This window comes from Semicossyphus pulcher, unplaced genomic scaffold, assembly GCF_022749685.1.
Source record: "Semicossyphus pulcher isolate SPU_LCO1_2020_fin unplaced genomic scaffold, fSemPul1.0.p SCAF_9, whole genome shotgun sequence".
NCBI classification, from domain to species: domain Eukaryota; kingdom Metazoa; phylum Chordata; class Actinopteri; order Labriformes; family Labridae; genus Semicossyphus; species Semicossyphus pulcher.
The window spans coordinates 11,992,501-12,004,814 of NW_027211770.1; the positions used below are offsets into that span (position 1 = coordinate 11,992,501).

General features: G+C 40.7%; 1 protein-coding gene across 1 annotated transcript in view; it reads right to left on the bottom strand.

Annotated features, from left to right (window-relative positions):
• Window positions 1-11,700, bottom strand: part of cobl (cordon-bleu WH2 repeat protein) — a 59,500-nt gene extending 47,800 nt beyond the window's left edge. Inside the window, exon 1 of the mRNA XM_069657117.1 lies at window positions 11,444-11,700. Within this exon, the coding sequence (XP_069513218.1) occupies window positions 11,444-11,472 (29 nt within the window). The 5' untranslated portion in view covers window positions 11,473-11,700. The remainder of the gene's footprint in view (window positions 1-11,443) is intronic.
• Between the last annotated feature and the right edge of the window lie 614 nt (window positions 11,701-12,314).

Consider the following 12,314-nt stretch of genomic DNA (forward strand, 5'->3'; position numbering starts at 1 on the left):
GAAGTGAGTAAATTAAACTATGATTTAAAGCAACAGACCGAGCCCAAAAAAAGTCATGAGGTTAGTAAGTGAGTCAAAGAGACAGTGTTTAAGGCAGACAGACGGGCAGACAGATGTGTCCACAGTCAGAGACGTGGACATCACGTCTGTTCAGCTGCAGACAATGGGATCACTAAAACAATGGGCCACTATCCTATAATGAAGACAGACCGACTGGGAATGGAGCACATTAATTGGCTGAAAACACAGTGCTGACTGACCTAAAATCACTATGCATTGTGGGAAAAAACATAATGGAGGACACCGAAACTCTATGGCATATAATAAGGATTGGTGTACAGGGCCAATTATCCAAGTAACACAGATTTTCGATTAACATAAACATTTTTGCTGATATCCCATATGCTGATATTTTCCAACCCTTTAAGCCGATTGCTGATTTCGATACTGATATATTAGGCACATGTTTTTTCCACCTAATTGCAGAGAACTTCAAGTCTCCCCTGTAGTGGAATTGATATCATGCCTACTCTTATTGTAGTGGCCGATGCCGATATGTCATTTTCAAGCCCTAATCGACAGATACTGATAACGTGCCGATAATATCGTGCATCCCTAGTATAAGACAATAAGACTTTCACAGGGTCACAAACATTAAAGGGCCAATTCGCAGATTTTTAACCTCAGTCCTATCATGCTATTAAGGGGAGCTAATGCCATTATGGTAGGAATAAAAATGCAATTTCGCTCTTTGCCCTTGGAGGACGCTATCCGCTTCTTCAATGGGCCCTGGAAAACCTCCACCAGACTACGGAAAACACGCCATCTGGCGGAGGCCAGGGAGCTCGCTAAATTATACTTCCTTAATCTAGGACGCCCGTCTCCGATGTCCGCAGCATTTAGTTGAAGAAAAAAAAAACACATACTGTAAAATGTAATCACTTGTTCCGTGAGGTGCCTTGAAACGCTGCCTGCTCTCTCTGTTTTCCCTCCCAGACATCCACATTTATAACAGAGTCATGTCTCGTTCAAAATCGTCAGGTTTGAAATGTAGACTGCAGACCTGAAGATTTTTTAGACGATCCACCGGTATATTCTCGTTGTATTTCGGATCCAGTACCGCTCTGAGCCATTGCCTGCAGCGAAACAGTAGTATTTCACTCCAGTGTCTCTCACTGGGCCGTTCCTTTCAGAGGGAGGGGCGCAATGCACGCTGGGTGTTGTAGGAATGTAGAATGGGCGAAACCACGAGCTGTTTGTACAACTTTCTCCACAGCTATGGCGCCAATTTCAAATATTATTGCTTCTATCAGTTACAGAGAACACCTCTCCAAATCCAGTACCAGTTTATTATTAATTGTTGTACAACTCTGCAAAAGACATATTTAAGTCCCTGTCAATGTCTTTACAGATAGTAACTTTGAAAACAATGTAAAGCTCACTTGCTGGGGGGTTGTCTATCAACAGCAACAGATTGTGGTCTGAGCTCTGACCTCAGACCCTGATCTCCACCCATAGGTGAGAAAGACACCAAGCCAGAAGTCCTAAATAAAGTAAAGTAGTAAAAGTCAATTTACTCTCATAGAAATATCAACAAAGTAGGCATGTTTAACCTGAGCGCCACTTCAAAAACACGCCCACTCACTTACATGTACGCACACACACATGCACATGAGACCCAAAGCCACACTTGTCTGTGTGCACACTTAAGCCTTAACCTCCTGTTCATTGGGCCGAGTGTAAATGCCGCACATCCTGGATCCTCAGCTACTCACACTCACTCACATACACTGCCCTTCTACGTAGCCACTAGCCAGCATACCCTTTTGCTGTCATGGTGTCCCCAAGGCAACTTATATTTACACCACTTGACTGCGGAGGAGTGTCCGTAGTGTTTAGTAGCAGCTGTGGATTTTAGACGCATGAAGACAAAGAGGAAGAGAAACAGAAATGAGCAGGAGGACGTAATGCTTTCTGTTTTAGCAGTGAGTATTGGAGACATATGAGCCCAGTAAAGCATCTGTTTGCAGTTGCTAAGCACACGGCATCCGAGTTCAGCATATGTCTTGATGCTCATATTACAGCCATGTTAGAAACCCCACTGCAATGCCGAGTAAACTGGCTGAATGGCAATGCCAGCCTGGCCCTCTGTTGTCACATTACAGAAGTAGTGTACTAAATCCTCACAGTGTATAAGGACAGGGATGGCAAAGGAGGACATTTACAGGTGACCACGACCTTCCACAACATTAACATCACGTGACACAAAAGGTACATTTTTACTCTCTTAACTCTCTAAATGTCAATAACCCTCCTCATACGGGTCAACAGCAGTTTGACCGAATCCCTCATTCAACACACAAAAACAGCTAAAATCAATGATTCACTGTGCGGTGCTTTACCTCGCTCACTCACTGGTATGTGGTCAAAGGGTCAAACATTGAATCTCACAGCACGTGCCCTGTTTTTCCATCTTAGTTTGCAGTAACTGTCTTACTACCCACCTCTTCATAGGTGGAGGTAAACAAAATCAAGATCACAACAGGCTCAGCTATTATTGTGTGCTCTATTGTCCTCGTTTGATCCATTAAACCAATAATAAAATCAGTATAAGAATGACATTAAGGACTGGGCTTCGTTAGACGAACAACATCAGCTCCACTCTAAGCAGTTTACCAAATGTCATGCCTTTATAAATAGTCTGTGGTTGCAGTTTATAGACAATGATAAACCATTTTGGATGATTAAGACTAGAGATAGACCGATATGGTTTTTTCAGGGCCGATACCAATACCGATTATTAGTAGCCAAGGAGGCCGATAACCGATATTTGGAGCCGATATTCATTTGCAGTAAAACTGAAAATATTGGCGTCAAAATTTTGAATAATACAAACTCCAACACTTAACTTTGTTTAAATGCCTTTAAGTATATGTTTATTAAACAAACAAACAAAAAGCGCAGGGAGTTCCCAGGGTCAGCAGCATCTCTTATAAAGTTAACTGAAAATTTAAATAAATAAATAAATAAATAACTTCCTGAAGTTTTATAAAGGAAATAAAACAAAGTTAAATAAAATGTGCAAAGAAATTAACTTTTTCTCCTCTCCGCTGTATGTGTAAGCACTCTGCATGCACAGCTTTCACTGCTGATTGGCTGTTACCCGTGCCATGGCTCTGCGTGTAACCAATCAGTGCTGTGGGTGGGACAATGCTGGAGACAGAGTAGTGACTGCAGACAGAGAGGCGCGGCTGCATCAGAGCCAAAATAACCCAGTTTTAAATTGATCTGTTATCGGATTTTTAAAAAAAAAAGGCCGATGCCGATATGCTTCAAAATGCCGAATATCGGCGCCGATAATCGGCCTATCCCTAATTAAGACATACCTATTGGTATCTGGACTGTTCATAAAGCAATACTTTTACTACATCTGCATACAAGCTGAAACTGTGAGTTCACATAAGAGTTACAGTTCGGCTTTAAATAGGTTTTTTATGTTCTAAATTAGATATGAAGTTCAATGCTGTAAATAAAAACATGTTGGTCTGGTAGTGGTTTATTGGATTTCATGTAATCAGATTTACTTGATCATCAAGTGACGACTTCCGACCTCTATTAAAAACAACCGGGGTAGAGCCCGGCTAAATCTGTTCAACAGGAGTGCAGAGTAATAAACAGTAGCATAATAACCCAGGGGATGGGAAAAGACAACAGCAGACCTCAGGTGCTAAGTGAATTGTTACTCATTGGGATTAATTAGGTTGCTTACACTCCTCACACTAACATGCAGACTTTATGTCAAGGCTGTATTGCAATGATCTCAGGTTAAGTCCGCAACCGGTCATCCAGGAGTGTCTGTTTCACAAAGGAGAGAAATCCACTTACTGTAACAGCACCCCACCACATCCTCTCCTCTCCTGATGTGACACATCATCACAGTCATCTCGTCCACTTGTGATCAGTGACAAAGAGGCACGCTGTAAGTGTTTCACGTCAGACATATTCCAGGACGACAATAATACTCCAAAAGTAGAAACAGGAAGTCAGCTAGCCTTCTGTCTGAGCAGCTGGGAAAAACATGTCTATCTTCTTAAACAAAGATGATCAACACGTCTGCAGACCTTTGCTAAAAATATTTACATTCTTTTTTTAGCATCTCATTTATTACAAGCCGTCCTTTGATGACCAATGATTTATAAGCCCCTTCTTCACGGAAAGTCATGGAAAAACGACAACATACTTTATGCTCAGTGTTATAATCAGGGTGCTCTATACGTAGGTGATGAACTAATAACTTTTCCCAGCCCTGATTTATCACTTAATCTTTTTACTAGTTGTCTTGATGTTATGGCACTTCAAATCAACCATAGAACCGGATTGTCAGACAAAAGAAGCTTTGCATTCATGTAGGACACGGGTGTCATACGACCCAGCTGGATTCATTGTTTCTAATCACTCTTAACTATAGACTGAATAAAAAGATGGACGACATGACAGCTCCCTAAAAGTGAAGCCAAACCCTCTCTAGTGCCCCCTGCTGACTGGCTGCAGTATAGGTCATAAAGCCCGCCTCCTCCATGTTAACAGATGGGACATGAGTCAAACTATAAAATCAATATATTCAGTCTTACTCTTCTGCGACTTCTTCCTCACTGATCCCTGCTACACCAGTGTTGCTCCCACTGCGCCGCTGCTGGCAAAGCTTCGCCTCCACCTTTCAAGCTACAAGCCCTTGGCTCACTTTTACATAACGGGGGGTTTTGCATTGCGCTCCCTGCGCTCAGCGAACCCAGGGAGCAAACGCCAAGCATAACTGTATGTCCATTTTTGCAATAGATGGTTAAATTCTGACTGAAGTAAAACCACAGCAGAGAGGAGATAGAAGGATAATAGATAAGGACGGTAAAAGAAAAAAGAAAAATAATAAAAAAACAAATATACATAAATATGGGTAGGAGGAGAAGAAGAAAAAGACAAAATCACACAAAAACAAGCATAAAAATGTATTAATTAATCTTAAAACGGGACATAAATAGATCAGTTTTTGAGTCACATACAGTGTACTCTTTTTACTAAGATAAAAGCGGAGCACTGTGCACCAGCTGTAGTAAACACACAGCTCATGGGTGGCAAACAGGCCCACAGCACAGGGAGAACAGAGGGAAAAATAAGGAGGGATAATAATGGTTAAAAGGGAGGGATGAGGAGATCTCAGGTGGCACAAAGCCTCGTGTGGCTGGAGAGCAACAAGAAAGGGAATAGAGAGATGGGGAGATGGGGAGATGGGTGGAGTCAAACATGGGAGAAGAAAGGAAGGAGAGAAGGAATGTAGAGGCAGAACAGCAGGAAGTGATAATTAGTCTGTTCTCTATTCCCTAAGCTGCTTGTTCAATTAGAGAGAGAGAGATCCTGCTGGAGAGACGAGGAGAAAAACACTTGTGTTACAGGTATTGTTGGCTTTAAGAAGAAAGGACAGCTAATTAGCACCCCAAAGAAAAATACGATTAACAATAACACAAGTATTTCTTTGCATTTATTGGAGACAGCACTTAAAGACTGCAGTGAAACTATAAATTAAATAGCGTATGTGCTCCCAGCGGAGCAATGATGATAAATGATTGATACAGGTGGTTATACTCTGTTTTATCTATAAGCGCGATAGAAGCTAGCAGCCGTGTTAAAGGCTTAAAAATCTTTAAAACTATCCCAACTTGTGCAACTTGTTCAAGAGAGATTGCACTTCACCACCTCTGCCTTATCAGGCGATTTCGCTGCTATGGCACGTCAGTTGGTGTAAGTGGAGTCAGTCCAGCCTGCACACACACATGCAGTCCGTCTGTCTTCCTCTCTGACAAACCCACATACCACAGAGGCTAACATATGACTGCAGGCTTCCAGAAATAAACCTGAGCAGCCCATAACAGCTGCATTAAAAAGAGTACGGACAGATACACTCTGCTACACTGATGCACATTTGTTGTTCAAGGCGTCTGCCGGTGCTTTCGTTCAGCCGGGACAGAGGTTGGCAACCAGCGGAAACATGGTTGGACAAAGCAATGAGGCCTAAGGAGCACAACAGTCTATAAATACAGCCAGTCTACATGTCCTAAATGTTTCCGGTGTATCATGGCACTGCTATGGAGTAAATGTATTCAGAGAGCGTGTGCGGCTTTGATGTGTGCTCAGAGAAGCCATTAATTACATCCTTCTGTGCCTGGGTTTCTAACCAACTCCACTTTCAACATTACACACAATAGACAGAGCTGTAATTGTTAATGACTAACAGATTAATTAAAGCTTCTACGTTGTAGTAAAACATAATTAAGGGAAGCAGTTTCGGCAGTTCATTAAGAAGATAACTGTTTTATCGCACGTGTATAAGAGGACTACTTTCCCAAACGGTGCTGCTGTAAGACTCCTTATTAAGCAAAGGTTATACTGTTTGCTTTATATTTAATATATTAAGTCAGTGCACACTTTGGTCAAACAGCAGAGCTCATGGGAGCATTGCATCCACACCCTTTCTATTTAAAACAGCCCTGCCTGAGAAATGGATGCAGATATTACAAACTGTACCGCTGCCAGCGACGCACAGCCTCGGATACTCTCTCGCCTGTCTCAGTTTTCATAGCAGTTATATATAACCCACCATCAAAATAACCCTAAATATCCAGATGTGACCACGTACACTAAAACATTTTCCCCTTTGCTAAAAGTAAACACAGCAACGGCCTCGTGTAAAACAGGAAAAAAAAAGAGGGAACTCCCTTAGTCAGCAGAGCTGAGCCGGTGGCTCACCACATAAACCTTTAACTTCTAAATAGAGGAGATTTGGTGAAGGATGTGCAGGGTGGAGATCATGTGTCTGCATCCGTCTCAAAATCTCCCACTTCTTGCAGCAGCAGGAACATTTACAAAACTCTGGGATAGCATTATCCTACATACAGTATATCTATCTCTGAGGGTATTTTAAGAGACTGTATGGACTGACAGACACACATGGCGGTCAAAGAGTGTGCAAAGGGAGACACTGACATTTTAGTCCAGTGGGCACAGTTTCAAATTTAGGGGCATTACACTGCAGCTAGCAACTGGTGTTGACCACCCTCCATACAGTATACTGCATGCATGTACAGTACAAAACAGGTCAGTTGGTAGGGATTAATCATGCCTAGGTGTGTGCTGAGGATTAACTGACAGTTCTTTGTAACCCAATACTGTATTTATCTTTAACATCGGTCATCCTGTTCATCTGGGTGTGTTTCACACTGAATAGACACAGAAATGAGGTTACAAACACAAGCAACACACACATTCAAAATGTTTGACCTACCAACAGAGAGGCAGACGGTTGCACAAATCTGGATGTTAAGAGTGATGAGGCTTGTTTATGTTTCTATACATCTTCGCACCTCATGAGGCAAAATCTGGGCTTAAGAATTGCACCCATACTGTCAAATGGCATCATGTGTTCGTCTACATTAAACTCAAAAGGCTCTGACGTCACACAGAAAACACAGACAGAAAAAATAGATCCGTAAACACTTTGAAGGTTAAACAAAAACAAGTGAGGAAAGCATTTCCTTCTCTTTCCCGGTTCTTTTTTTAATACTGCTCTGTTGCCTCCATATGCTTCTGCGGGAGTGGATACTTTAACTACAAGTTAATAAAAACCACATTAATCAGAGGCTTCTGGACTCAAGCTCACAAACAAGCATACAGGCAGACACAATTAAATAGGATGCCAGACGTGTGGAGGAAAGCTCCAGTGGGCCAATTAAAACTGGTGTGTGTAACAAATGTAGTCTAAATGCAACAGATGCTCTAACCAGGGTTTGCACACATTTTCCAGTTAAAACATTTTTTCTTTTTCAGACCATCTTTGACATCAGAGTATAATTAGCCATATGCTTATTATGTAGGCCTAAATAAATGGTTGATTCTAAAAAAGAGAAAAGAGAAGCTAAAAGGTATAATAAGTAGAATTTTCCTAGAAAAAATAAATATAGACTTTTGTGTGAGGTTCAAATTAGCAACTGGACCCCATTCAGACCGGCGAACATGGCGAAAGAGCGATGCAAAGTTGGCCTTCTTTCTGTTGGACAGGTAGATGCCTCAAACTGGGTAGGACAAGCTAACCGGCAGTTAGCATGCTAGCTCAAAGGTAACTGTGATGCTGTCGGTGTTAGCTCGGCGGGGTGGGCGTGTTCTCGCACGAGAGAGTGAGAGTGAGCTTCTGGTGACGAAGAGCCCAGAAGGAGGGGCCCAGTTTGAACGTGTTGTTGACAAAATGCAAATCCTACTTATTATACCTTCAACTAACCAGCGATATATGCGATTATATTATTTTTAAAGAACATATAAAAAGTAGAATTTTTGCTCCCCTCATATTTGTTGCTCTGATTTATAAATAAATGGAAAATTAGTTGGAGAAAAGTTAAATAATTACTTTTTTTCAAGCGTCTGCAGCTCTTTTAATTCACTGTGTGCATGTAATGGCAATGACCACAGCTATAAAGAAAATATAGTGCGTTTACTGTTTTGAAAACTAGGCGACATCATGCATTCTTCATAAATGTTCAGACAAGCTTAATACAGTCTATGGTTGTGGTTCTATAACTTTATATATTTAAAAGCAATGCAGGAGTGCAGCAGTGCTTTGAAAACAGTAATACTTTCCCTATCTCAGTTTGTTTTCCATACAAATCCAGACCTGGAAAACTCTAAATTCAAAGTCCACACTTTTCCGTCCTTTTTTCCGTAATATGTAGGAACCCTGTCTGACTCACGCAAAGGAATAAATTAACAAAAATATATCCCAAAAGGAGTATTATTAGTATTCTAAGAGTATTAGAAACTTATCTTGCTTGGTGAGAAAGCAAGTTGCCAGATTTTGGATGATACAGGCCTCAGCACTGTGAGAAATCAGTACTCATTTAGTCTCTAGGGAGGGGAGGAAGTTGTCTTTTGTGTCCATGCCTAATGATAGGCTTATAATGCCCTGAACTATGGCTTCATTCAGGCTACCTTTTAACCACTCCAGGGGTACACACTCAGGCTTTCTAAACACTCACACACACACACACACAGTCGCACACACCCACTGCTCAGATTTCAATTGCAAGGTACAAACGAATATCACTTCCCTCAAAAGAGCAGTGTCTTCCTTCCTCATCTGTCTGCTCAATGACCATGCTGTGCGTGCGTGCGTGTGTGTGAGCTGACGTAGTTTTATTAGCTGTCTTTCATTAGCCTGGGGGCTATGTAGTAAAATAGCTACTCCCTGCGTGATGACCAAAGACAGATCACAACACAAAGAGAGTTGTCATGGTAGTTTATATAGACAGAAATGTCACACACTGACCGGATAAAGACGGTGTTTTGGTTCCTGTGCCAGCCGACTCTGTGACAGGTCTACTTTGTAATTTGGCCAAAAAGCTCCCGAGTGTCTGAAATCACTGCGTTTAAGAGGCTCCTGGTTAAAGAGACCTTTGCTTTAAAGATCAGACCGATCGTTAAATCACCTCCTCAACACTCTTTCTAACAGCATCACACCCTTCTCATGTTACCATTGAAGAGCAGCCATGTTTCACTGTATACAGTATGTGCTACACTGCTGCTGGGCCTTAACCACACACCTGCAGACAGTATAGATGGAGTTTAGAGGGTTTTGAAGAGCTAATGCCTGACACAAGTAAAGGTGGGGGCCTTTTAAAATGACAGAAATCCCATCTTTAAACAAGAATTACACTTCTGCCTAAAGACAAAGAGAAGTCAGCAACATTTAGCTCCATAACAAACAGCTATTAGCCTAATGAGCACCTATGTAGCACATAATTATAGTGCTGCAGGATCGTACCTGGTCATGACCTGTTTGCACAGTCATCATAACTCTAATTTCAATTAGAAATGGTCTATGTCCATTGTTAGTGCAAGACTAGTGCAGTCTTTTATCTCATATACCCTTCTATCAATGAGACATTATTTCCAATTGAGAGATAAGTGAACCCAAATTTAGGATAGAAAACACTCCGACATAATAACAGCGAATGAATGAGTACAGTATGGACACTGTTCTCAACAACATCATGTTTTAAGCATTCAAATTTAGAGTGAGATATTTTGATGTGGTCAGCTGATGTTTCTCATAGCTTTGAGTAGGGTAAAAGTAGGGTTAATGGAAAACATCACTACTTTATTGTTATGCCTCCTAGTACAAGCAAAAGGCCTTTTTACAGCACTTAAGAAAAGCACAGGTGTCACTAATAACATTAACGATGGCATCTTTAAATCAAAGTGTCTCAGCAGCCTGAAAATGAAGTAGCTTAATAGCTTTCAGCATTTATTTGAACTTTACTTCTGCTTCATGTGAAAATTTGAAGAATATGGCATTTACATGGCAGCACCGATGCACTTTTACTGATGCTCCAGCCACGCCCCAAACAAAACACTTACAGAGCACCTACAGTTGTTGTTGTCCCACCAATAAAAGACCATGTTAGTGTAGTTTCTCTACACTAGCATCCAACTATACACTGCCGAACTATGCTTTGGTCCAGTACTGTTCACTCTAATTGTCTGTGAGGGGCAAAGAGACTGGAGGTAAATGGAGAGCAGGCTGAACTGGCTGCTGGAAAACTCTTTGTTGTAACTACAGACTAAAGCCTACAAATGCTTTTAACCTGTTGCTGTGGACGCTCAAGCGTATATAGTTGCTGTATTGACCAATGAAAGTACAAGGGATGCACAATATTGGATTTTATGCTGATATTGCAGAGAACATTAAGTCTCCCTTGTAGCAGAAATTATACCATGCATACTCGTATTGTAGTGGTTTACTGGCAGATGCAGAAATAACATAATACAGTGCTTTTTAAAATGTACACATTCACTGGGTAATATAAGAAAAGTTCTTAAACTTAGATTATGTAAAAAATGCCATATTTATTTGTATGTAACATTTTCTTTTTTGGGTAATCATTGAGCATTTAGGCATAAATAAAGCCTTGTTTTATCGGCAGAAAATATCTGCAGAAAAATGACATATCTGCCAATGCCGATGTGTCATTTTCAAGCCATTATCTGCAGATAGCGATAACATGCCGATAATATTGTGCATCCCTTTAAAGTACTGTAATCAGGGAAACAATGACTCATAACTACAATATTAGCTTATTTTCCAAGAAATAAAGCAGCCATGTGTGATAAAATAGCATAATATCGCGAGATAATCACTTGAACTGGGATAAATATTGTTTCGGATACTAATTAAACCAGACACCATGCAAGACAACAAATGCGCAGTTATTTTAGTAGCCAATTCCATTAGGTTTCCCCAGCTGAAATTAGATTAATTACCTAGAGAAATTGTTTAGAGTCACACAAACGCAAAACAAGAATTTAAGTCCTAACGTCAAACTGTACTTATTTTTGACGGACTTACCCTGAAGGCGGTTTTGATGAGTCAGTCATTGCAGTGATTAGATCCAACTTCAGAGAAAGATGGGTTCAAATCCGCTGTTGCTCTTAGACTCGGTGGATATCCATCATGCTACCACCTGCACATCAAAATTAAAAATTACTTCCTGCCGTCGAGTTTTATAACTTAACTCAACCGATAAAACGGCTGTTTTAAGGTAAGTAAACTGTATTTATTATTAACGTACAGGTCCAACAAGTGACAGTGCGCATAGATGACAGTCCACTGTGACCCGAAGCACAAATGCCGCAAAGTGTCCGTTAGGGCTGGCTCACTGACTACGACACAAGACACGTTACACCTTAAATAATTTAAGTCCAACTTACTTCAGTCAAAACGGCCTAACTGAGTCATTCTCATTGACTCAGAAACATGTCAGATCCACTGAATATAATCTTCGTATCCCCCGGCTGACTTTCCGTCGAGCACAATCATGCTAACTGAAGTAATAGATAGAACATCCGGTATGGCTTTTCAAAATAAGAGTTTACAAACTAACCAGACTTTTTTTCCTTAATGTTTTCCCAGTCTTTTTTCTATCCGTTGTACACCAATATGCCGTAGATATTTGTATAAAACTTTCACACAGCGATGAGGTGACAGGTTCAGATTATCAATCACTCATTCAACCTTTATTTATACTCGAGAGATCACTGACGGGCAACCCTTATTAACAATGATATTGAGTCAATTACAAAAGCAATTAAAAGACAGAAAACAAAGCGTTGTAATACTAATTAAAATTAGAATTAAAATACAGTCAGTAAAGAGACAAAAAAAGACATTGAGATAAAGAATTTAGTACACTCGATGAGGATTGTAGGAGGAGGATAAA